A 24,759-nucleotide genomic window follows, 5' to 3' on the forward strand; every position below is an offset into this window, starting at 1 on the left:
ACGGAGGCCAGTACGTTTGGGGAGTATGACCCTGTGACCCTGGTGGATCACAGGGCAATTTAGGGACTTGCATTGAGCCTGGGGTAGCAACGGAGTGCTGGGGAGAGCTTAGGGGTAGCTCCCCGCTTTCTTGGCAGAGCCCCAGACTAAAGTAACCTTAAAAAAGCAATTAAATCACCTTTAAAAAAAGAAAAACCAGTAAAGAAAAATCAATACTAGGAGAAAGGGGAAGAGAGGCTGGGGGAGGAGGAGGTGGGGCGGGAATGTTAGAAGGGTCTGGGAGTCTGGGGGGCTGGCGGGCAGAGCGTGGCAGGGGGCCACCCGGGTCCGGGGCACTGTCTGTGGTCACCCGAGGCTATGGGTGCTGACTCAGCAGCTGCTTCCCATGCCATCCCCTTTCCTCTCTGGGCCCCTGCCAGTGGGAGCCCTGACCCCGGGGGTCTCGTGTTCCCAGCTGGGGGAGCCCAGCCACAGGGCCCCCGAGGAAGCTACTTTGAGGACGGGCCGGAGGCAGCCGCAGCAGGGCGCTGACGTGGCCGGGGCCAGGGCTTGGTGGGCTCCGTGCTGGGCTGACTGGTGACCCGTGGGGCCTGAGCTGGCCTGGCCGCCGGGGTGGGCAGTGACTCCCCGCTCCCCAGGGTGGCCACCCCTCGGCCCCTCCTCTGGGTCCAGGCGGGGGCTGCGACTGGCAGGGCAGGCCTGACGCAGGGGAGGGGTGGCCTCTGGGCAGCGGGTGGACCTGGGGCTCTAATCCCCAGCAGCTGCCGTTTCCCTCAGATCGATTCCCTTCTCACTTTTTTTTCAGCTGCTGGTTCCGCGGCTCGGATCGATGGAGCCGCCTCCCCCGCCCCTCTGAGCTTCCTCTCCCTGCTGCTCATTAGCGCCCCGATTAATCAGCCCCCCCTTTCGTCTGGGGGACAAGTGCTTCCTCCCCCGTGAGGGCTCACGGTCTCACTCAGGGGGCCCCCCAGAACACAAGCTGCTCCCTGTGACCGACCCGCCCCGCGGGCACCCAGGCATTTCCTCCCCCTGGGCTGCCAACTGGGGCCCCAGCCCCGCCCGCAATAACGGCCCAGGTGCCTGCTTCCCCACCGCCAGTGAGCCAGCCAGGGCTCCCCTGCCCTACTCGGCTACCCCCCCCCCCCTTCTGCCTCTGGGATAGTGCTCCCTCCCCTTGGAGCCCGCACACTTCTCCTCCCTCCCAGATCCCTGTGTGGGCTCTTCCCCTCCCTCCTTTCCACACCCTCTCCCCACCCCTTCATACCTCTTCTCTGCACCCTGGCCTGTTCACCCCCCCACACACACACACACACACCCCGCAACCCCCAGCCAGGCTTGGCAAGGGATCTGGGAAACGTGTGGGGTTAGCCAAGTGGCCATAGGTGTGCAAGTCAGCCAGGGTGTCCTCTGTCCCAGACCCACAAGTGACTGAGTTTGGGGGGATGGGGAGGGGGCGGCCAGCATCCCAGGGTGCGCAGGGGTACAGTAGATGTTGAAGTTGGGAGCAATGCTCCAGGGAAGCCACGAATCTTGGTGGAGTCACGGATGTCCCCTTGTCTGCCTTGCCTGCCCTCCTCTGCCCCCCCCCTCATTCAAACAAGTGGCTCTCCCAAGGAGTTTCTGGAAGCCGCTGTGAGTGGGGCAGTGGGGGCAGGCGGTGGTGGCCAGGTGCTGGGGTTCAGGAGTCAGGGAGGTGGGGGATGGCGTTGGCTGACCCTTCTGGGGCGTGGTCCTATAAAGTGGCCAAATGGGCTGAGGACTCGGGTGCAAATCTCTTCCCTGGGTGGGCTGGGAGTGGGGCCGCCTGGGGACCCCATGAGTGCCTAGGGTGCAGCTAGAGTTTGGGGGCAGCCCCATGAAGGTCTAGGGCAGGGGCTGGGGATCCCTGTCCTGGGTGGAAGGGGGGTGAGTGGGGGGCTCCCCCGCCCCCGGCCTGGCTCTTGCCGCCAGTGGCGCCGGTGAAACGCTGTTGACATGTCCTGAATTATTAAGCACGGGGTGGGCTCCGGAGCACATGCTGCGCGGAGCGGCTGGGGCTGCGCGGCGTGGCGGAGCAGCGCTCACTCCCTCGCTCGCTCGCTCGCAGGGACACACGCAGGGGCTGACAGCTGTGCTGGTGCTGATAAGGGAAGCCACAAGGAGACGATCGAGGAGAGAGACAAGCAGCAGCAGAGGCAGCAGCAGCAGAGGCAGCACCAGGGCTGCGGAGCTGCTGGGAGTGGGAGTGACTCCCCCACCTCGGGCCCCCACCCCGTCCCTGTCCTCCTCCCGCTTGCCCTGAGTTTAGAAGAGCAGCCGCCGCTGCCACCGCCACTCCGGAGGGCACCGGGGGCTGCTGGCCAGGGAGGGACAGGGGCAGGGAGGCTCCGGCCAGTCCCAGCAGCCGGGGACAGATGCCGATCGAGATTGTGTGCAAAATCAAATTTGCAGAGGAGGATGCGAAACCCAAGGAGAAGGAGGCAGGGGATGAGCAGAGCCTCCTGGGGGCCGCACAGGGGGCGGCAGCCCCCCGGGACCTGGCCACCTTTGCCAGCACCAGCACCCTGCACGGGCTGGGCCGGGCCTGTGGCCGGGGCCCCCATGGACTGCGCAGAACCCTGTGGGCACTGGCCCTGCTCACCTCGTTGGCCGCCTTCCTGTACCAGGCTGCCGGCCTGGCCCGGGGCTACCTGACCCGGCCTCACCTGGTGGCGATGGACCCCGCCGCCCCAGCCCCAGCGGCGGGCTTCCCGGCTGTCACCCTCTGCAACATCAACCGCTTCCGGCACTCGGCCCTCAGCGACGCCGACATCTTCCACCTGGCCAACCTGACGGGGCTGCCCCCCAAAGACCGGGACGGGCACCGTGCGGCCGGCCTGCGCTACCCGGAGCCCGACATGGTGGACATCCTCAACCGCACCGGCCACCAGCTCGCCGACATGCTCAAGAGCTGCAACTTCAGTGGGCACCACTGTTCCGCCAGCAACTTCTCCGTGGTGAGTCCTGCCAGCCAGGCCGCCTGCCTGGGGCGGCCAGAGGCCGCTGGGGGGGGGCCGCGGGGACAGGGTGGCGGGCAGGGGCATCCTCGACAGGGCTTCCCTCCCGGCCGCCGCCAGAGGCCGGCCTCGTGTCCCCCCACGCCCAGGGTTTCCCTCAGGCTCCCCGGCCACGGAGCGGGGGATGCTCCTGGGGGCTTACCCGGTGCCGCTCCTCTTCCTGGGTCCGCGGCGGCTGCAGCGCCCAGGTCCGGGGCCGGGGAGGGGTGCAGGAGGCCCTGGACCCGGCCCAGGGGCCCCTGAAGCCCGGCAGTTCGCGGGGGGAAGGGAGGCGCCGTGCCAAGGCTGGACCCACTGGCCCCCACTTATCTCTGGTTGCCTTTTTCTTCTGCGGCTACTGGATTCTTCTCCCCCGTGGATGAGGGTGATGGGCAGAGGGAGTCTGGGGGGCTCCAGCAGGAGAGGGACTCGGGGCTGCCTCCCGGGGAGCTGGCGCCACCGGCAAGGCTGGATAGAAACGATCTTGGTCCTCGCGTACACTGGGCGCCAGTGTCTCTTCTCTGTCTCTGTGTCTCTCACACACACCCCCTTTCACAGACTCGCTCACACACGCTCTTTCATGCTGCCCCTCCAGCGTCTCCCGCCTTCCCTCCCTCCGTTTCCTGGCTCTTGCTGTTCCTGGCCCGGCGCTGGCTCGTACACTGAGAATCACTCATTCACTCTTATGTTCACGGCTCACCCTCACTGCGACCCGGCACACGCGCACACGCGCGCACACACGCACGCGGGCACACACCCCAACCCTGGGGGCAGTTTCCTGCACCCCCCCCGTCTCATACTCAGTGTCCCCATCACCACACTCACGTGCACACCTGCACACCCACACACTGAGCGCGCCTCATCTCCGTGCCCACATCCCAGCTCTTACTTGGCTGCTGATGGCAGGGCCACACGGTGGATGCCGTGCCCTTTGGTGACGCTTCCCCCCCATCTACCTCAGTCCCTGCTTCCCATGTGGGGCCTGCTGGTGCCACATCTCACACGTGTGTGAACACAGACACACACACTCATTGGGATTGGAGTGCCGGCTTGGGCTGCCCTCCCATGCACACCTCCCAGTCAGGTGTGAGCGTGGGGGGCGTGTCTCGTGTGCAGTCTGTCTGTGTGTCGGTGCTCCGTTCACCCATGGTCACGGGGTCTCTATTATCCCTGGTGCTTGAGATGCCTGTCCCCAGTCCCCAGGTGCCTCCCAGCATTGTGTACATGCGTGTTCGCATCCTTGTCACCACTGCCCAGCGCATATGCAAATACGTGGCATCAACATGGTGCCCGCTCCAGCCAGCCTCCCTCCCATGGCCTGGCCCCAGAGATGGGGTGGCGGCTTTCCTTCCTCCTGCCCAGGTTCCCATTCACTCACTGCCTCGGCGTCAGCGGGAAACATGCCCTACTAGGCCTACGGGCTCCTCTCACCACCACCCATGCCTGCAGCCTCCGGGTCCTCCTGCCATTGGATGTGAGGGGAGTTGGGTAGAAATGGAGGAAGGGATAGAAAGGAGGGATTGCGCCAGGTTGGGGGCCACGGAGCTTTTGTGGGGCTGCACACCCCTCTTCTAGGAAAAAAAAAATCACTGTTCCCAAATCCAGGACTGCGGGAGTCCCCAAGGAGGTGAGGTGCTGAGAGTGTGCATGTGGCCCTTGGGTCCCTGGGGCCCCTCTGCTGACATGCTCACCCTTCAGAGCTGGGGGGGGCGTCCAGACAGAGCCCAGTCTCAGGCGGTGCTGTTGAGGCAGGAATCAATGAGAGCTTTGTGTCTCTGAGCAGGAGTTTGCATCTCTGGCCCCAGTTGGGGGTAGAAAGGAAAGAGGAAGTGTGTTGAGACCTCAGTGGGAAGGAAGGAGGGGAAAGGGGAGAGGGAGACATGGAGAAGGGGAAGTTAGGTGAGGGGAGCAGGGGTTTCCTGCCTGGCTCTAGGAAAGGAGGTTCCTGGAGGGCAAGGGAGCAGGGAGTCTGGGAATCCTGAGGATGGCTCAAGGGGAGGATGGACATCCCACAGGCCTTCTCACACTCTGGGGCTGCGGGGAGGAGGGGAGGAGAAGTTTGTGGGCTTCAGCTCTGGGGTTGTGGCAGGCCCGAGAAGAGCGGAGGGGCAAAGCAAGCCCAGGGAGACAGGAATTCCCCTCTGGGTCCTGCTTTCCGTGGCTGCCCCACCTGGGCTAGACCCCAGACCCTTCTGCCCACACCCCATCCCATTCCCCATTTGCTGAGGGTAACTTCCCTTGGACCTGGCCTTCTAGGGTTGAGTCTGCTGCCAGCGGGGTCTGGGATTATCAGTTGGGATGGCAGTCCATGACCCAAGGCAGTGGGCCAGAGCGGGTGTTCTGTGGGGCCACTCTGGAGAAGGGGCAGCAGATGAAGACACGGGGTCTCTGACGCCAACTCCACAGCAGACCCCGTGCTAAGAACACAGAGCTCGTGAGGGGCATCTGGTAGGGAGATGGGTAGGGGACCAGCTGGCGGGAAACCCGCCAGGGCACGGGTGGTGACACGGTCAGTGACAGCGACAGGCTTTGGGGAAGGGGCTGCGATGTGTTTTCTGTTACTTTCCGTTTCCTCCCTCCCACTCCCCACTCTGCTGTGACCTTTCCTCCAGAATCCAAGTTAATAAATGTCACATTTTCCAGCCTATTTTTACTCTGGGTAACGCGCCCTCCCCCAGTGCCCTAAGCTGCTGCTCTTGCCTCTGTTACCACCGCAGTTGCTTTCGCCCCCACACTCCCTGGTACCCCCTCACCGACTCCCAGTCCCTCACCCAGTCAACACTGAGTTCTGCGCACCTACTACGAACCTGCGGGGCCTGTGGGGACGAACAACGAAGGGAAGCCCCAGACCCCAGTCCCCAGTCCCTGTCCCTGTCCTCAAGCAGCCTCCACTCTCGCGGTGAGGCTGACACAGGGATGCTCAAAAGCTCAACCAACCATGCGAGGGTTAACCAGCCGTGCAAGCAGGGCCAAGAGGTGCCAGGGTTAACTGCCAAAAGAGGTGCATGGAGAGTAGGAGCCTGAGTTCAGAGAGAGAGGCCACTCTGGGCCGAAGAGGATTGGAAAGGTTCAAGGGATGAGGCAGGCCTGGGAGGTTTGGAGCTGAGAGGAGGGGAGAGGAGGAGAGTGGAAGGGGAGAGGGGAGAGGAGCTTGGGGGGGCGGGGGGCGGGGCGGGATGCTCCCCACTCCACCCAGTTCCCTTCCACCTTGCTCACCCAGTCCCTTCCCCTCATCCCCTCCCCCTCCTCGCTCAAGCTCGTCCCCACCCACCCACTCCCACCTCGCCTCCTGCTCTCACCACCTATATGTTCTCTGCCTTCCTCCCGGTTCCCACCGCCATCTGCTCCCCCCACCCCGGTGCTCCGAGCCCCAACCATGCTTTCCCCATTGCGGCTTGCTCTCAGCCTGCCCACTTACTAGAAGGCAGAAATCACTCTTTCTCCCCAGGCTTCATTTCTTTAGCTGTAAAATGCTAGGGTGGCTCTAAAATTCAGCATCTCCTCTCAGCTGGGGAATGCACGGCGGAGCAGTCAAGTGTGCGGCTTCCCGAGCCAGATCGGCTGGCTGGATTTGAACCTCGGCTCTCCCCTTTCAGCTGTGTGGCCTCAGACAAGTCAGAGAGCTTCCATGAGCCGCAGTTTCTATGTTCAGTAAATACAGTAGCAGAACCTAAAAGATTCGGGCAGTTGTGAGGCTTAAAAAGATGGCTGCAAAGAACCTAGCACGCTGCCTGGCAAGCACGCAGTGTGTCTTCTGGAAGCGTCTGCTGTTCCACGGCTAATACCCCACTGCCTGCTGTCTCACCTGACTGCCCAGCACCACCTGCTGTTTCGGACCCCCTGTGCGGGCAGCTCCGCTATGGGCCCTCACCTGGCCTTCCCCTGCCCTGACCCCCCTCCGCTGTTCCAGCATTCCCAGCACTGCGGCTACCCGCCCCTCCCAAATATGCATGCGCGTGCATGCGTGCGGGAAGCGTGCACACCCGCTCTCCAGAACATTTCCGGGGTGATGGACGTGTTCTGGATCTGTGCTGTCCAGCAGGGTGGTCACTGGCCACACCGGCTGTTGAGCATCTGACAGGTGATTAGCGGGACATGAAAATGAACGTTCAATTCAAACAGCCGCACGTGGCTAGGGGCAACCGTAGTGGACAGCATGGCTCTCGGTGGTCCTAGGAACGAGCTTCGGGCTGCCACAATGGGCAGGGATGGGGATTCCGACTGGGGTCAAAGGATGTAAGGTGGTGGCTGTGGGCTCTGGCCAGAAGCCCCACCATCTACCATCTGGGCCGAGGTCTCGGGTTGAGCTGAGCATAGGGTCTGGGTCTAGGGACAGTGAGGTGTCTGGAAACACCAGATGAGCAAATACATATACCTTCCTTCCGAGGAGCAGGCCACGACCTTGGTCTTTTCTCTTCCATTCTACGGTCTGGAAAACTGAGGCAGGGGGGAGGTGGAGAATCCTTGAGGAGGCAGGAGGTAGGATTTGGCCCCTCAGAGGGGTCGTCAGGGGTCCAGACAGTCCCTGGAGGGGCAGGCCACCAGGAACCTGTGGGCACTTCATGGCCTCCATCCCCTCTTGGCTCTCAGACTTCCCTCCCCCTCCCAGCCCTCCTTCCCCACTCGCTGGTGACTGCCGTGACTATTAATCACTCGCCCTGTTCTCTTCCTCTCTACTAATCAGGCACAATTAGACAAGGCCTCTTCCAGCTGGGCAGTCCCCCTCCCTGCCCTCCTCCCTCCCCTCCCAGCCCCACCCCAGCTGCCAGCCTGGACGGCTCCCTGGCAGGGGGAGCCAGGAGGGGGTGGGGATGGCTCTAGCACTCCCTGGCTCTCCCATGCCAGATCCGAGGCGGTCCCCAGCCTTCCATCCCAGCTGCCTCCTGAGCCAGTCTCCCCGCTGGTGCGGCCAGGCCAGTACGATCATCTGTGCCCTGCCTCCTTGGTTGTGGGAGGGCCACCCCAGGAACATCACAACTCCAGACCTTTGCTGCTGGCTCCAAAGGGGCCCAGGGCTGCCCCCTGCCCCCTTGACCCAGGAAGGGGCGGGCTTACCTCTTATCCTCACCCTCTGTCCAGCCCTGTCTCCTCCGGAGGCATGAGTCTGAAGAACGTTTAATCCAACTAACCCGGGTTGGTCCTGCCATCAGGAGAAGCCAGGCAGGTCAGGTCGGGGAGGGCACACAACAGGGAAGGGTGGGATTTGAGCAAAACTGAAGATCACCTGCTTGAGGGGAACAGTGCTCTCAGCCCCAGCTAACTATGGCCCTATGGTCAGGGATGCCCAGGGGTGTGTGTGTGTGTGTGTGTGTGTGTGTGTGTGTTTGGGGGGGTTTCCAGAGAAGCCCAAGTCTTGATCATTTTAATAAAATCTTTCCTGATTTAAAAAATACTCTGAGGATTACCTACAACTCCTGGATTGCAGAACTCAAGGGTTCCCTTTCCCCACCTCCTGCCCCAGTGCTGGCTGCTGTCCCTCAGGCCCTCCTGGAGGGGGTGCTCCCAACCTCAGGCCCTCCTGGAGGGGGTGCTCCCAACCTGGCTGCTTCCCTTTGGCCAGTGGAGTTGGGGGCCCCGGGATCTGAGTGCTGCAGCCAAGCATCCAAGGGCAGAGGCTGCTATTGTTACAGAGGGCCGGTCTGCAAGGGCAGGGGGCGGGCTGGGAGGGACCTGCCCCACCCGGCCCCACTCAGCAGCCCCGTGGCCTCTTCATTAATCAGGAATCAGCCCCGAGCTGGGCTCATTATCAGCTCAGCTTCTTGTGGCACTGCCGGAAGATGCTGATTAGCATTTGAAGAAATGGCCCCAGTGTCCCCCTCCTGTCCTTCCTCTTTCTCCCCTCCCTGTGCTCCTTCCTGGACCCCTCACCCCTGCCCCTGTGCTTTCCAGGGAGGAGGAATCTGCTCCTTCTTGGGGCCCAAAGCAGGGCTGCCTCTGCCCGGCCCAGGCCTGTGGGGGGCAGAAAGGATCAGGAGTGGGCAGCAGGGAGGCGCGAGCATCCCAAGAAGCACCAGGAGTGCTGAGCTTCAGGGCTGCCCAGGCCAGGCCGCGGAGTCAGTGGGTGCCCATGCGCGGGAGCTAATGCAGGGTGGAGGCAGGGTGGTCAAGGAGAGACGGACTGGCACCCTGGAGGAGGGGATGAGGGGAGCCTCGGGCTGGTGAGTTAGTGTTTCCAGGCCCTTCCAGGCTCACCCGGCAATGCCACCTCCTTACAGCAGCTGTAGAGGGGGTGGGGACAGCCAGAACCAGGGAGGGAGGCCTGAGGGTTAGGGTCTTCCAGAGGACGGAGGCGAGGTTCAGAGTGCCATGGGTTTCCGGAAAGGGGGGAGGGGGTGGAGGGGTGTCTGCACCCCTCCTCCTGGCTCCCGGGCAGGGGGCCCGCAGCGCCGGAAAGCCAAGCCACCCCCTAAATGTTCACCTTGCCCTTGGGACACCGGTTTGGGATTGGAGGGGGGGCAGCTCCGAGACGGGCATGGGCTGCAGCAGGCGAGGCAGCGGCGAGAGTTCAGAGAGGAGCCACGGGATGATTAAGGGGAAATGGAGGATTGATTTAGGAGGAAAGATTAAAGGAGCTAAATCCGTGGCGCTTGGCTCAGCGGTGACTAAGCGTGGACAGGATAATAGCTTACAAATGTGTGAAAGGTGTAAATACCAAACGGGGGGAGGGGCGGCGGCTCGGCGGGCCGGGGGCGGGGGACCCCCGGGCCCCTGCGGCCTGGGCTGGTCCCTCCCCGCGGGGCTGCGTGCGGGGAGGGGGAACGGGGTGTCGGGGAGGCCCGGCCCCAAACAGGGGTTCCGTTGCTGGGGCGCAGCTCCGCGAGCCCGGTGCCGCCCTCCACGTCTCGCTCCCAGCCCCGCGGGGGATCTGAGGTCCCGGGTTCAAATCCCCTCGGAGCCCGTCTGCGCCCCTCGGCCCCAAGGCCCTTCCCGCCGCCCCCGAGCCCGCCGGCCGCCCCCGCGGCGCCCCGGACCCCGCCGTCCGGCCTCGCGCCCCCTCGGCCCTCCCCGGGCGCGGCGGGCGGCGGGCGGCGGGCGGCGTGTCTCCCTCCGCGGTGGAAGCCTCGGGCGCTGCTGTGCGCGGAGGTCACTTTGCCGAGGAGCCGGGAGCCGGGGGAATGCAAATGAGGCAAACCCGGGGAGGGGAGCGAGCGCCCGGGGAGGCGGGAGGGGGGCGCTCGGGCGCGTGATGGACGCCGGCCCCGCGGGAGGGACGGGCGCGCGGCGGGGGTGCGGGCGGGGGTGCGGGCCCTGGGTGCGGGCGGCCGGGCCGGACGGCGGGGGCGGGGCGGGGGGCACCCCCCGTCCCCCCCCCCCCCCCCCCCCGTCCTGGCCCCGAACTCCCGCCCGGCCGGAGTGCGCTCGCTGTGCCAACACAACTCTTCCCCGAGTAACTTTGCGTCGGGGAGCGGCAATGTCAGGGAAGGGCCTGGCTACGCAGGGGAAACACTGCCGCCCGGAAGACGACTCGACTCGGTGGGGTCCAAGGCCCAGGTGGTCGCTCCCGGGGCGGGGCGGGGCTGCCCGCGCCCTCCCCCCTCCCCCCTCCCGCCCTCGGCGCCCGCGCCCGGCTCCCGCCCCCCTCGCCGCCCCCGCCCCGGCGCCACCCCGCCCCGCGCAGCCCACGCATTTACATTTGAACGAACGGGGCTCCTCTTCCCTCCCAGGCCTGGGCGCAGGGGGCGGGGGGCTGTGGGGTGCGGCGGGGCGGAGGCCAGGCCTGCTGGGGGGCGTCCTCCTCCACTCGGCCCCGGCCCCGGGCCTCTGAAGCTCCCCCGGGTGGGGGAGCGGGCTCGCCCTGGGCGCAGGGCCTCTCCAGCCCAAACCCAAGTCTTGTCCCACCGCCCGGGGGACTTGTGCGGGTCCCCTCGTCGCAGCAGCAATCACAGCTGACAACGGCCTGCCTGGCCCTGTGGCCGCGGTTCTGTGTCGGCCCCCGCTGCTGTACACCTGCCTCGGAGTGTAGGGGGCTCAACAAACACGTTTTGAATGAATGAATCCCTCTGCAGCCAGACGGCAGAGTCCCTCAGAGCAGAGATTGTCTGTTTTGTTCTCTGAACCATCCCCAGCGCCAAGCAGAGTGCCCAGCACAGGGCACAGGGCTCGCAGAAGAGTGTCGGATGCGTTGTTTGAACACCTGCCATTTCTTGGGCACCTACTATTTGTTGGTGCTGTGCCAGGGGTGTGTCATCACACAGTGGCTATAGCACAGACTTGGCCACCAGACTGCCTGGTACCTGCTGTGCTGTGTTAATGTGACCCCGGGCAGGTCCCTTACCCTCATTGGGCCTGTATTATCTTGTCTGTAAAATGGGGATAAGTGACCGCTGTATAGGGTTTTTGTGAGGATTGAGGAGTTAGTTAATTTATATACAGTGCTTAGGGCCGTGCTTGGCATAGGGCAAGTACTAAATAAGTGTTAGATGTTGCCATTATTTGTGTCTATTATCTCTTTCCTCATGGCACCTCTGACGGGTGTCTATTATTATTCCCATTTTACAGGTAAAAAATGGAGGAGCAGAGAGGTTAAATGACTGAATTAGAATCCCACAGACCGTAAAGGCAGGGCCCAGAGGACAAACCAGGGTGCACTGCAGGCCTGTTGGGTCACTGCTGCTAACTCATCAGTAGGGAAGCCAGTGCCCCCTCGTCAGTGCTGGGGGGTGTCTGTTCTGACGGAGCCCCGTCCTCTAGAAAACACAGGCTCTCCCAGATTGCCGAGACAGCCTTTACCAAGGTGCTTGGTGCCCTGGGGATGGGACCAGCAGGAATCCAGGATCAAAATGCTGCACCAATGTCAAGCATACTTCAATATTAGAAAGAAAAGAGAAAGAAAGAAAGAAAGAAAGAAAAAAGAAGAAAGAAAGAAAGAAAGAAAGAAAGAAAGAAAGAAAGAAAAGAAAGAGAGGGGTGGGGAGAGAGAAAGAAAGAAAGAAAAAAGCTGCACCATTTGGCAAGAAGCTCCATTCACAAATCTACACCCCATATCGCCGCCCGCTGCCTTCCTTGAGCACCCTACCACGCATCACTCTGAACTTATCTCTCATCCTCACAACTAACTTTAGGAGGAGAAATTACCACTTCCCTTTAACAGATGAGCAATCCTAGGCTCAGAGAGACTAAATCATGCACCAGCACCCAAGGTGGTTTGCCCGAGTTTGGTGGCAGAGCCGGGATTTGAACCCTGTTCTCAAGGACTCCAAAATAGGTGCCCCTTCCCCAAGTTAAGAGGCTATGACATGTGCATCCGTTTCCGGCACCACCTCCAGGGGCCGATCTCTGCCCCAGGTTCTTATGGGTCTCTACCACTCTTATTGCTAATGTTGAGGCCTCGTGCACACGATTTCACTTTGCACATGGCTTTTCCCTACGTGCCTTACAATCACCCCGTGACATAAATCGGGCAAGAGTTTCCTCTACCCGCGTTCCCACCTGACAGATGAAGAAACAGGTCCAGAGAAGTCGACACATCACTTTACTGGCCAGAGCTACACAGGCTGTCCGTGGCAGAGCTGCGGCTGGCACTGGGGTCTACTGACTCCCCAGGGTGGGTGGTTAGAGGAGAGTATTGGGGCCAGTGCGGGAAATGGACTGGACTCTAGTCCTTGGATGTGTGCCTCGCCACCCCCAGGCTTCTGTTTTGGCCTTTGTATGACCAGACTTGGACTGAGTGGCCTCTAGGTTCTGATGGGCACAGCCACTCCAGGTGTCTCCAATTGGTTCCCTCTTTTTTCCCCAGTGAGGATAGAGAAGCAGGAAGCTTTGAACTTGGACGCTGCCCCCCCACCCCAGTGTTGTTCAGGAGTTGTTCAACCTGCCATGCTAGTCACAGTTTAGGATGAAGATGCACCCCCTTCCCCTGGCACCCCGGGGGCTCATTGATGGGGGGTGGGAGGGCAGGGTGGAGCGGCTAAGTGAAAGGCTTGGAGCTGGACCACATCAGGGTAGGGCTAATGGAATGTGGGGGGATGGAGCTCCTATGGAAGAGTGTGGGGGGGAGGTGCCAGGGCCTTAGCGGAGGCAGGGTGCCCAGAAGGCCAGTGGAGATAAAAGCCCAGGCCGCAGATTAGCTCCAGGATTAGTCCAGCCTCTCGGCTGCTCCTGGCTGCTTCTTATCTCCTGAAGGCCCAGGGCCCTCTCCCCCCACCGCTCTGAGCCCTGGCCCTGCTAATTGCCTGTTAACCCCGTGGGCTCCGTGGCTGCAGAGAGGATGAGGGCTGGGGAGGGCTGGGGGTGCATGCAAGCCAGGCAGCCAAGGAGAGCTTTCTGGGGAAATGGGAGCCGTGGATGGATGGAACCCAAGGGGCTGTGAGGAGCCACTGCTCCGAGTGGAGAGCTCTGGACAGATTTCTCCCAAGCTCTGATGTCATCCAGGGGAGACCTGGCCGAGGGGGCAGGGAGGAGAAGGAGGGAAGTACATCTGGCGAGGGGTTCCTGGCTTGACAGGGGCCGCTTCAGGCACAGGGAAAAGTCTAGTAGGAAGACAAGAGACAGAGACTGGACACCTCAGCTAAAGATAAATAGGGTGCAGGTGCAGAAGGCAGAGGAACAGAGAGGACAGGGGGCAGTCAGGCCAATGGGGAAGGATGACAGAGGCCGGGGTGACAGACAGAGAGACAGAGGCCAGATGGGTCATTTCTCAGATGCCAAGGACAGCCAGACCAGGAGAACAGCGAAGGCCCTTGGGACACACACCAAGATCAGGGGACAGAGACTCGGGAGGCAAACCCAGGCCAGGGGCCAGGCCAAGAAAGGGTGAAGCGCTCTGAGAGGGACGGGCAGAGGGCTGGCCAGAAACAGGGAAGGGAGGGATACCAGGGTCCACACACAACGAGGGAGAGTCCCGTCTGGAAGCTGTCCAGCCTGGGCCCAGGGTTCCGGGAGGCCATGCGCTTAGCCTCGGGTCGGGTGAGAGGGCCTGGGAGCCAAGACGGAGGGCCGAGATGGGGACAGGGCTCAAAGGCTGATGGGGGATCATTTGGAGAAGACCTGTGGCCCGTCAAGGCACATGCTGGCCCTGCCTGGCCCCTCGCCACGGCTGGGCCCTGGACTCTCCCGGACACACACCCTCGTCCGGGCCAGTCCGTAGAGAGGAGAGCAGTGGCCAGCCTGTGGGACCTTGAGGCGGAGCTGCCGTGCCGTCTCCATGGAAGAGGCTGTGGGCTGTGCTGCCACCAGACTTCTGCCACTTAGGAGCTGGCAATTCCACCCGCCGCTGCCTGCCTGGCCCGAGACCGTCTCCGGGGCAACGCTCCCTCTGCCCAGCAGTCGGGCCTGACCTGGGCTGCGCAGGTGGCCCTGCCAGTCTGGCCCGTCCAGTCCCCGCGGAGTGTACCCACCAGCCCCTCCGCCACCCCCACTCTGCATCAGCCCCTCAAGGTCAGGGGTGCCAGGCAACTGCCCCCTCCGGAGGCTGGGCCTCGGGTCGTGCACGCAGCCCGTGTCCCCGCGGACCAGGAAGGAGGCCACCAAGCCCTGCCCCGGGTCAGGAGCCCACGAGAGTCATTTATTCACTGAATCCCTGCCAGGGGCTTATAGGCACCAACCCCGCCTTGACGTTGGGCTCGGTTCTGCTAGAGTCTCTGTCCTTTACTTCCTGTGGGCCCTTAGCCAAGCCACTTTCCCCTTCTGAGCTTCCTCACCATTAAACGGGGGCACCAGGACTTCCCTCCTGGAGTGTTCTTGAAGGCTCAAAGGAGAAAATCAGAAGCACCCTAGCACCGGACCTTTGGGAGGCTTCACCTGGCACTCCTTTCCTCCACTCACACCTCCTTCCGCAAGGCGTGCTGGGCTCCTCGCAAGCCAAGGCCGCCAACTGTGGCTCCCGGCCACGGCCACGGGGAGTCCACAGTCCCAGGCTTGGGCTGAGCTGCAGAGAGGCCCTGAGGGTTCCTGGTGGTCAGGGAGAGCCGAGGCGGTGCAGCACCCTGGGGGGTGGGGGCGGGCAGGGGGCTGAGGGCAGCTCCCTGCCTGGGTCCCCCATGCAGCCCATGCCTTGCTTAGCCTCTCAACTAGAGCGTGTCTAAACCGGCTGCATCGGCAAGAGCTGATTCCAGCATCTTTTTTGGCCCTAAGTAGGAAGAGGGTGGGTGCCTTGAGATTTGAGGCAAATACTTCTGTATTCCCCCCATCTGTCTTTCCCACACCCCCTGGGGATCTAGGAATTTCGCACCCAGCCTGTTTGGGGGGGGGGTTCCCCTCCCTCCAGTGACGTGTTGTCAGAGCACAGGTCTACAGTGGAGCCGGCTTACTGGGCTACCGCCCATTCATTCAGGGCCTTCCTACTCAAAGGGCAGCCCATGGACCCGCAGGCTGTCAGAAACGCACAATCTCAGTCTTGCCCACCCCCCTCTCCCGCCAACACACATTACTGAATCAGAATCTGTGTTCTAACCAGGTCCCCACGGGCTTTGTGTGCACATTGAAGTTTGAGAAGCACTGATCTTGGAGACCCTGGTCATCAGCCCACCTCTCTGAGCCTCCATCTCTTCATCTGTGGGGATGCCATTGGAAAGGCCATGTTAAGCATTTAGCTTTAATGCAGGGGGGATGCGGCAGGGCCGCAGACTGGAACCCAGAAGTTGGCCAGGGGGCAGAGCAGGACGGGGGCACAGGTGAGGATGGGAGAAGCAGCAGAGACTGAGGAAGGTGTGCGGGAGTGCAGTGGAAGGGAAGGAGGGAGAGGGGAAGAAGGGACCGAAGGCTGTGGGGTCACACACCTGTCTCATTTCGGCTGGGCTTGGGTTGGCGGGTGGGCAGCTGCCAGCACTGGGCTGTGGGAACAGCTCAAGTCTGGCATCCAGATGAATTCCAGTCCTCCCACCGTCTAGCTGACTGGCTGTGTGACTGGAGCAAGTCACATCACCTCTCTGAGCTGTCCTTTCCTGGTCTATAAAAATAGGGTTCATTAACCCTATCCATGCCAGAGCTGCTGAGTGCAGGAAATGGGGTGGGGGGGGTGGTGCCACATTTTGTAGGTTGCATGGGCCCATTGTTTTTTAAAGATTTTATTCATTTATTCATGAGAGACAGAGAGAGAAAGGCAGACAGAGACATGGCAGAGGGAGAAGCAGGCTCCACGCAGGGAGCCCGATGTAGGACTCGATCCAGGGACCCCAGGATCACACCCCAGGCCGAAGGCAGATGCTCAACCGCTGAGCCACCCAGGCGTCCCTATGTGCCCATTTTTGTTTGAGGACTGAGAGGCAGGGTGTTTGGGTGAGAGGAGAGCACCAAGGGGGGTGGGTATTGATTATCCTAGGGGGCATGGGAGCCCTGCCCTCGCACCCCCGGCCCCACTTAGAGATCCTCGTCCTGCGGCCCCCACCCCAGCCTCTCTCCCTCCTGCACCCTCTGGGAAGCCAGGCATCTAGGATATCTTCTCCCCAACACCGACGAGCCTTTGCTCTCAGCTCTTACCGGGCCAACCGTTCCCAAGGAGCGGGGAGGAGGAGCGCGCGAGTGATTGAGGGCACGGACCCCTTGCCCCCAGGGAAGGTGCTGCCTGTGATGGGTTTGACCCGGGGGCTCGTCTCTGTGGGGTGAGCCTGGCTGCCGGGCCTCGCCTCCGCCTCTCCTCTGACCCCGCCGGCGGGGCCTCGGCCTCATCTCCGGGGCGCCGGCGCCATCTGGTGTCCATGCCCGGGAACCGTCCGGGAGCGCGGCAGGCACTGCTTAGACGCGCCCCTCGTGCTGGGCTCAGGCCTGGCTGGGGACACCAGACAGGCTCGTTGCCCCCCTGGGGCATAAACCTCCCCGGGGAGAGGTGGACACTGGACAAGAGGACAAACAGAGGAACGAGATCATCTCAGGTCTGGATGAGTACTGAGCAAACCGACCGACACCGAGCCCCCCGGGGGAGGGTCGTGCTGCGTGTGTATGTGGTGTGTGCACATGAGTGTGAAGAGGGGACACTGCAGCTGAGACTTAAAGGATGGGGTTGGGGGCGGCCTTCCAGGCGGGGGAGCAAAGGCCAGGGGAAGGAAGGGCGCCATACGTTTGAATTTGTCACGGAGACCTAGGGGTGGGGTGGGGTGGCAGGAGAGATCACACCACATGGAGACTCTCAGGACGGGAAAGGAGTTTGGTTTTATTCTCCGGGAAATGCTGGGTTTCGAGCCAGCAAGGGACTTGATCGGATCCATGCCCTTTACAGTGGGCGCTCTGGCTACTACATGGGGAAGGGCCCGGAAGGATGAAGGCAGCCCCATTAGGAGCCCACCGCCAGGCCAGGTGGGAGATGATGGTGAGAAGGAGGGGCACGAGATGGAAGGAAAGTGGTGGGATTCTTTTTTTTTTTTTTTTTTAAGATTTTATTTATGCAGTGGAGACAGAGATAGAGAGAGAGAGAGACAGAAACAGAGACAGAGACAGAGTGAGCGGGGGAGAGGCAGAGGGAGAAGCAGGCTCCCTGCAGAGCCAGACGTGGGACTCGATCCCGGGACCCTAAGATCATGACCCAAGCCGAAGGCAGACGCCCCACCATCTGAGCCTCCCAGGCACCAGGAAAGTGGTTGGATTCTAAATAGATTTCCGAGGTAGAATTGCCCGGCACACATGCTGGATTGGACGTAGGGGTGAGGGAGAGGGAAGTGTCTGGGATTCTGACTTGAGAAACTGGAGGAGGGCACAGGAGTTGGGAAGATAGCAAGAGCTTTCCTATTTTTTTTTTTAAGATTTTATTTATTTATTCATGAGAGACACAGAGAACGAGGAGGCAGAGAGACAGGCAGAGGGAGAAGCAGGCTGCCCACTGAGCAGGGAGCCCGATGCAGGACTCGATCCCAGGATCTCGGGATCACGCCCTGAGCCGAAGGCAGACGCTCAACCGCTGAGCCCCCCGGGCGCCCCAAGAGCTCTGCTACTGAGATGTTACGCTGGAGATGCCTTTTGATCATCTAAGAGAAGATGTCACTAGAAGCTTGGGGGAGAAGCTTGGGGGAGAGAGAGGCTGGGCTGTGGGGTCCAGCAGGTGCGGCGGCCTGCTCGCAGGACAGGAAACCTTGAGCTTAAGAAATTGTCTTAGTCCCTCCATCCATCTCCTCTCCTCCTCTCTTTACCCGGCAGGTCTATACTCGCTATGGGAAGTGTTACACCTTCAACGCGGATCCACAGAGTTCACTGCCCAGTCGGGCGGGGGGCATGGGCAGTGGCCTGGAGATCATGTTGGACATCCAGCAAGAGGAATACCTGCCCATCTGGAGAGAGACAAGTATGCCGGGAAAGGGACTGGGGCCAACTTGGGGGGCTCCAGCCTGGGCCCTCTGCCGGGGATGGGTTTCCTTTCTTTTAATTTTGTTTAAATTTCTACATTATTTTTTATGTTTTGAAAAAGATTCCATCTATTTATTTGAGTGTGTGAGCGAGAGACAGCACAGCCCAGAGGGAGAGGCAGAGGGAGGGGGAGAAGCAGACCCTCCTGAGTGGGGAGCCTGAGGCGGGCTCGATCTCAGGAGCCCAGGATCATGACCTGGGTCAAAGGCAGACACTCAACCCACTGAGCCACCCAGGCGCCCCTGGAGTGGGTTTCCAAAGGTCCCCATCTACACTGTGCAGACGAGACGTCGTTTGAGGCTGGCATCCGAGTGCAGATCCATAGCCAAGAAGAGCCACCCTACATCCACCAGTTGGGCTTCGGCGTGTCCCCAGGCTTCCAAACCTTCGTGTCCTGCCAAGAACAGCGGGTGAGCACCTCCCTGGGTGGGGCCCTGCACGGGGCATTGGGCAGGGTCTTCGGGCCCAGAGGGGATGCTGACCGGACATGCCCGTCGGAGGCTCGCAGCCCCCCAGCCCCCCACCGTGGCCTTTGCTGGGGCCGTGGGCAGTGGAGGGCCAGGTGGGACTCTTGGGCATGACCCCATGTGCCCACCCTCTGCAGCTGACCTATCTGCCCCAGCCCTGGGGCAACTGCCGCGCGGAGAGCGGGCTCAGGGAGCCTGAGCTGCAGGGCTACTCAGCCTACAGCGTGTCTGCCTGCCGGCTGCGCTGTGAAAAGGAGGCCGTGCTTCAGCGCTGCCACTGCCGGATGGTGCACATGCCAGGTGGGCACCCTACCCTCCCGCCAGCCCTCCGTGCCGCCCGGCCAGGCCGCAGAACCTCCCGGGGCAGGACGCTGCTCATGTGCACGAGCAAGTGCATGTGTACAACAACCTGTGTGCGTGTCTATACTCATGTGAGTGTATGCGTATGCGTTTGGGATTTTTTAAAAGAGATTTATTTATTTCTCTGAGACAGAGAGAGCTCGAGTGCACGAGAACCGGGAGGGGGGAGGGGGAGGAGGGAGGGGCGAGGGGAGGGGTGCGGAGGGATAGAGAGAGAAGCCGACTCCTTCCTGTGCACACGGAGCCATGGGGGGCTTGATCTCAAGGCCCCGCGATCGATCGTGACCGGAGCTGAAAAATGGACACGTACACGATGGGGCCCCCCAGGCACCCCTGTTTGAGATTTTCTGTTTTCACATATGCATTTGGGAATGCACACGTGCATGCTTGTGGGCACGTTAATGTGTGCGCATACGTGTGCTTACGTACATTTGTGCTTGTGTGCCTGTGCTTGCACGCACGCGTACCGGTGTGTGTATGTTGGCACGCATATATGCATGCGTACATTTGCAGGTGGACATGCACAAGCGCGTACAAGCTCATGCACATATAGGGATGCGCGAACGTGTGTGCATGTGTGTGCACGTGTGTGCCCACATTTGGGGATATGGTGGGGGAGAGGGGGTGGAACCGTAGACTCCAGGAATAATCTTCTCTCCTTTCAGGCAACGAGACCATCTGCCCGCCCAATATCTACATCGAGTGTGCTGACCACACACTGGGTCCGTGCTGCGCCTGCACACCCCCCCCCCCACCGCCTGGCTCTCCACCCTCCTCCTCTTTGTCTCTCTCTGTCCACTGTTCCCCTCACTGCCTTGCCCCACCCCCAGTCTCTCCCTGGCTGGTACCTCCCCGGGGTCGAGCCTTATCCCATACTTCCAGGGGTTCTGAGGACTTTACGGGTGTGGACACTTGGGTAAGTGGAGGCAGCAGGGTGGGGGTGAGTGCAGAGAACTCAGGACCGGGAGTGAGGGGCTGGGCTTCTGTTGTGGCTCAGCAAACGAGCTCTTGTTCTCTGGGAAAGTGCAATGACTTCTCTCTTGGTCCGAGGGGAGATGCGCTGCTGAGCATCCATGTGGGTCAGGCAAGCGCCACCTGTCCGTAGGTCTCCCGCGGGCTGCGATTCACTCATCCACCCATCCGTCCATCCATCCATCCACCCCTTCTTCTGCAGATGTTGCCAGCGTGGGCTGGTGCTGGAGGTGAGAGCGGGGCCAAGAGGCTGCCCTCCTGGAGCTTCCTGGCCAGCAGGGCTGTGGACGGGGACTGTGATGGCCTTGGAGAGGGGACGACGCTGGTCCTTGGAGAGGGGAATCTCAGGGCTGCTACAAGGCCCCAGGGAGGAGCCTGCAGCTCCACCTGGGAAGGCGGGAGGATCCCGGGAGGAAATGATTGATTTGCTGAGGTTGAAGGGTGTGGAAGAGCCAGCCTGGTGAAAAGCAGGGGGCATGGTGTAGGCAGTGGGAACAGTTCCATGCTAGATAAACATCGGGGGCCACAGAGAGCCAGAGAGTGTGTGTGTGTATTGGGGGGGAGTAGGCTGTGCACTGAAAGGTCAGTGTGGCTGGGGGGCAGAGAACACAGGAGGGGGCAGCAGGAGTGGAGGAGGCTCCAGGAAGCCCACAGTGGCTAAAGGCAAGCCAAGAATGCCATCTGATGTTAGCAAGGTGACTCTGATCAGCTGCGGAAAAGGGATGGCGAGGACTTGGAGCAGAAGCAGGGCAAAGGGTCGGGAGACCATTGCAATAATCCAAATGACGAGGCTTCAGGGAGGGAGAGAGGACGGGCAGGGGAACCACCCCAAGACCTTCTCTGTCCCGCATCCCAAGCGCATCAGCCAAAGGGGCAATGGAAGTATGGCCGATGATGAGGCAGATGTGCGAGGGGGGACTCGGGGACCACAAGGATGGTGAAACCCCACAGAACTAGCAACACCAGGTAGACTTTAGTTGCTGGGGCCTGGGGAGTTAGGGAAGGAGCACCCCTGGGGCCCAGGCAGCCATCTGTGGCTCTCCCAGAGGCCAGATGCTGTGGCCACAAGAGGGAGAAGCAGCCTCAGGCAACCGGTGCCTGGTGGAGAGGAAGCAGGGAAAGAAGTACCCTGGCGTCTGTCCCCGCCTTACCCTCTGACCCTGCTGGGGTCTCTCCCATTGGCCCGAACCCAACCCAAAGCCAGAAGATAAGGGAGTCTAGGTGATGCTCCCGGCAGAGAGCCCCGCCCCCTGGGCTCGGGGAAGTGATGGACCGGACCGTGGAGAGTGGATCTGAAGAGGGGAACAGAGAAAACCCACATATTTTTAAAAAAGATTTATTTATCTATTTATTGGAGAGAGAGCAAGCATGTGCACACGCACAAGCCAGGGGAGGGGCAGAGGGAGAGAATCTTCGAGCAGACTCTCCGCTGAGCCGGACCTGGACCTGTGAGATCACGACCTGAGCCGAAACCAAGAGTCGGATGCTTAACCGACTGAGCCTCCCGGGCGCCCCGAGAAAATCCAGCACATTAAACATAGCATTTGTCCCTCTGCCCATCTGTCCATCCATCCGCCCACTCATCCATCTGCTCATGTAAAAACAAGCATATGATCCCATTCATCCGGCATCCTCCCGAGCCCGGTGTGTGTCTTGAGGCCTCGTGTGATTGATTAGCTCCGCTGCATGGGCTGTGTCCTCCGTCTGAGCCGTGAGGACTTCTCGGCCCCGGGGGGCTGGGACACAGAAGGATAAGGCTGCAGGAGGGTGCTGGGTTTCTGTCCTCACCCGCTTTCCTAGGGAGTCTCAGGGAGGCACCCCAGCGAGGCTCCCCTAGGCAGTGGGGCCCTCACGGGGACGGGGACGATGCCTGCGTCGGGACAGCCCCTGCGCCTTCTCCCAGCAGCCGGGCCCCTGGGCCCCCACCCTCCCCTACTGCAGTTGGTGCCTCTGTGTTGCAGACTCCTTGGGTGGGGGCTCCGAGGGCCCGTGTTTCTGCCCTACTCCCTGCAACCTGACTCGCTACGGGAAGGAAATCTCCATGGTCCGGATCCCCAACAGGGGCTCGGCCCGGTACCTGGCAAGGAAGTACAACCGCAACGAGACCTACATCCGGTGCGTGTGTGCGCGCGGGTGTGTGCACGCGCGTGTAGTGGTTGCCACGCTCAGCAGGGCCGGCGCCTGGTGGAGACCGGGAGGGGCTGCATCTTTCTTGGGAGCGAGGCTCCCGCCGCCAGGGCTGCCTTTCACAATCCTTTTCTTCTAATTAATCCTTACCCATCCTCCAAGTCACTCCTGTGTCCCCACCTCCGGGGAGGCTTTTTTTTTTAAATAAAAATTTTTATTTATTTATTTGAGAAAGAGGGAGCATGAGCAGATGGAGGGGCAGTGGGAGAGGGAGAAGCAGGCTCCTTGAAGAGCAGGGAGCCCGACGTGGGACACAATCCCAGGACCCTGGGATCATGACCTGAGCCGGAGGCAGATGCTTTACCGACTGAGCCACCCAGGCGCCTCCAGGGAGGCCCTTGGAGATCCAAACGCCTTTCCTCTGAGCTCCCACAGCAGCCTGTACCTCTCTCTCTCTCTCTCTCTCTCACTGCACCCACCTGTCGGCTTACCACCCTCTGCTCGTCTTCCTCTCCCAGGACCCTGGGGACCGTTAAATGCACACTGAGTGAATGGCGTGTGGAGGGAGAGGGACAAGGTGGCCGGCAGGAGAGGCCTCACCGAGCCTGGGGTCTGGTCCCCTGTAGCCGATGTACAAATGCTCAACAGCCTGTGGCTGCCAGGGTGCCAGGGTGTGGGTCCTGTGGGGACAGAGCTGATGGCTCCACGAAGCTCCCACCACAATGTGTGGATGAGGCCATATCTGATGGTGTGCTACTGACTGTCAGGCCGCCACTGAGATTAAAGGGACGAAGCAGGGGAGGCAAGAGCCGGGCCTCTGAGGAGGAGGAGGAGGGAGGAGGCGTCCCAACTAGAGAACTGTGGGATCAGCCTGAGCTGCCAGCAGGCTGTGTGGAGAGAAGCAGATACGAAAGGAGTCTGGATAAGAAGGCTCAGGTCATGGGTGGTCTTGGAAGTCCAGAAAAAGAATTTGGGGTGGATTCTTGAGCAATAGGGAGCCATTGAAAGTCCTAGAAAGGTATTGTGATGATGCAGAGTGAATGCCATTTGCACTTTTACAGCAGGAGGCAGGAGGGACTCCTTCAGGTCCAGGGATTTTATTTTGCTCTCCCAGGCCCTTGGCTAACTTCGAAATATGACACAGACATGCATGTGGGACTGTCTCCAATCACAGCCTTCGGGGGTCTGAGGGTGGTCATGGGCTTCCTGGTGCGGGGGACCTCGGATCAGAGTCTGCTGGACCCAGATGTCCCTGCCAGCCCCCTTTTCAGGACACAGCCCAGGGGAACACCCTGCTTCCTGTCTCCACAGGGAGAACTTCCTGGTCCTAGATGTCTTTTTTGAAGCCCTGACGTCTGAGGCCATGGAGCAGCGAGCAGCCTATGGCCTGTCAGCGCTGCTGGGTGAGACATGGCCCTGACCCGATTCTGTGGGGGTGACTCAGCCTCGCCTGTGCCTCTGACCTCGCTCTCATGTCCCCCAGGAGACCTCGGGGGGCAGATGGGCTTGTTCATCGGGGCCAGCGTCCTCACACTGCTGGAGATCCTAGATTACATCTATGAGGCAAGGGCTGGGGGCCTGGGGGGGCCACCCAGCAGGGGTGTGCAGGTGGGAGGAGGGGCTGTGGGAAAAGCAGGGGGAGGGAGGGCAGTACAGGTTTCCTGATGCAGCCGGCCTGGCTGCGAAGCCCAGCTTGGGGTTTCTGGTCTCCTGATCGGCTTGAAGGCGTGAGGGTGCTGGAGTTAGGAGAAGGGGATGGGCGGGGAGGATTAGGGAGTCCTGCTGGGGGTGTGGGGCAGCAGGTCCTACGTGGTGGTCCTGGGCCTCTGCCAAGTTTCCTGAGTCCACTGCTGTCCCTTCCCCCGAACCCCAAGGTGTCCTGGGACCGACTGAAGCGGGTGTGGCGCCGTCCCAAGACCCCCCTTCGGACCTCCACCGGGGGCATCTCCACGCTGGTGCTGCAGGAGCTGAAAGAGCAGGTGAGGATGAGCTCTGCTCTGCAGAGGGTAGCCAGTGGCCTCTCCTGGGACCCAAGTTCTCAGCAGCCCTCAAGCCCTGGCCCCGGGGCACGAGGAAAGGCTGGCTGTGTGGGGCATGGAGGTCTGGCTCGCATGGTCCACGTCTCACTCCCTCTTCACCTTGCAGAGTCCCTGCCCAAGCCGTGGCCACATTGAGGGTGGGGGAGCCAGCGGCCTGCTCCCCAACCACCACCACCCTCCGGGCCCCCGAGGAGGCCTCTTTGAAGACTTTGCTTGCTAGGATGGTGCTGTGTGGAAAAAGACCCAGGAGTCTGGGGCCCCTCCCAGGATCCCCAACAGTCTCCTCCTGCTCCTGGGACCCAAGGCCTGGGGGCAGCCCATGGGGAGGGGGAGGCAGCGGTGCTCACCGGGAGGGCAGGGACTCGGTGCAGGCTCTCACCAGCTCTGGCACCAGCTGCTTTGCACAGGGGCCCTTCTTGTCCATCGCCCTCCCACCCACCCCCAGGCTGGTGGTGCCCGGGGAGGGCTGGAGGGGTGGGGAGGAAGGGGCCCACTCCAGTAGGGGTGGAA

The 24,759-nt window shown here is 61.6% G+C and overlaps 1 protein-coding gene across 4 annotated transcripts; it reads left to right on the forward strand.

Annotated features, from left to right (window-relative positions):
• Nucleotides 1-1,113: 1,113 nt before the first annotated feature.
• Nucleotides 1,114-24,690, forward strand: ASIC4 (acid sensing ion channel subunit family member 4). Of its 4 annotated transcripts, none has more exons than XM_038585855.1 (11): nt 1,114-1,632; nt 2,087-2,975; nt 18,078-18,222; nt 18,567-18,694; nt 18,907-19,051; nt 19,777-19,833; nt 22,045-22,198; nt 23,522-23,613; nt 23,694-23,773; nt 24,085-24,189; nt 24,356-24,690. In XM_038585855.1, exons 2-11 carry the CDS (start codon nt 2,394-2,396, stop codon nt 24,467-24,469), a joined length of 1,602 nt encoding a protein of 533 aa, XP_038441783.1. In that variant the 5' UTR covers nt 1,114-1,632; nt 2,087-2,393; the 3' UTR covers nt 24,470-24,690. The 4 variants fall into 4 exon arrangements, with proteins under 4 accessions (XP_038441783.1, XP_038441782.1, XP_038441781.1 ...); XM_038585854.1 differs by having other exon boundaries at nt 1,118-1,632; nt 18,889-19,051; XM_038585853.1 differs by lacking the exons at nt 1,114-1,632; nt 22,045-22,198 and adding an exon at nt 20,217-20,313 and having other exon boundaries at nt 2,357-2,975; nt 18,889-19,051.
• The last annotated feature ends 69 nt before the right edge of the window (nt 24,691-24,759 follow it).

The sequence above is a fragment of the Canis lupus genome, chromosome 37 (genome assembly GCF_011100685.1).
Source record: "Canis lupus familiaris isolate Mischka breed German Shepherd chromosome 37, alternate assembly UU_Cfam_GSD_1.0, whole genome shotgun sequence".
Taxonomy (NCBI): domain Eukaryota; kingdom Metazoa; phylum Chordata; class Mammalia; order Carnivora; family Canidae; genus Canis; species Canis lupus.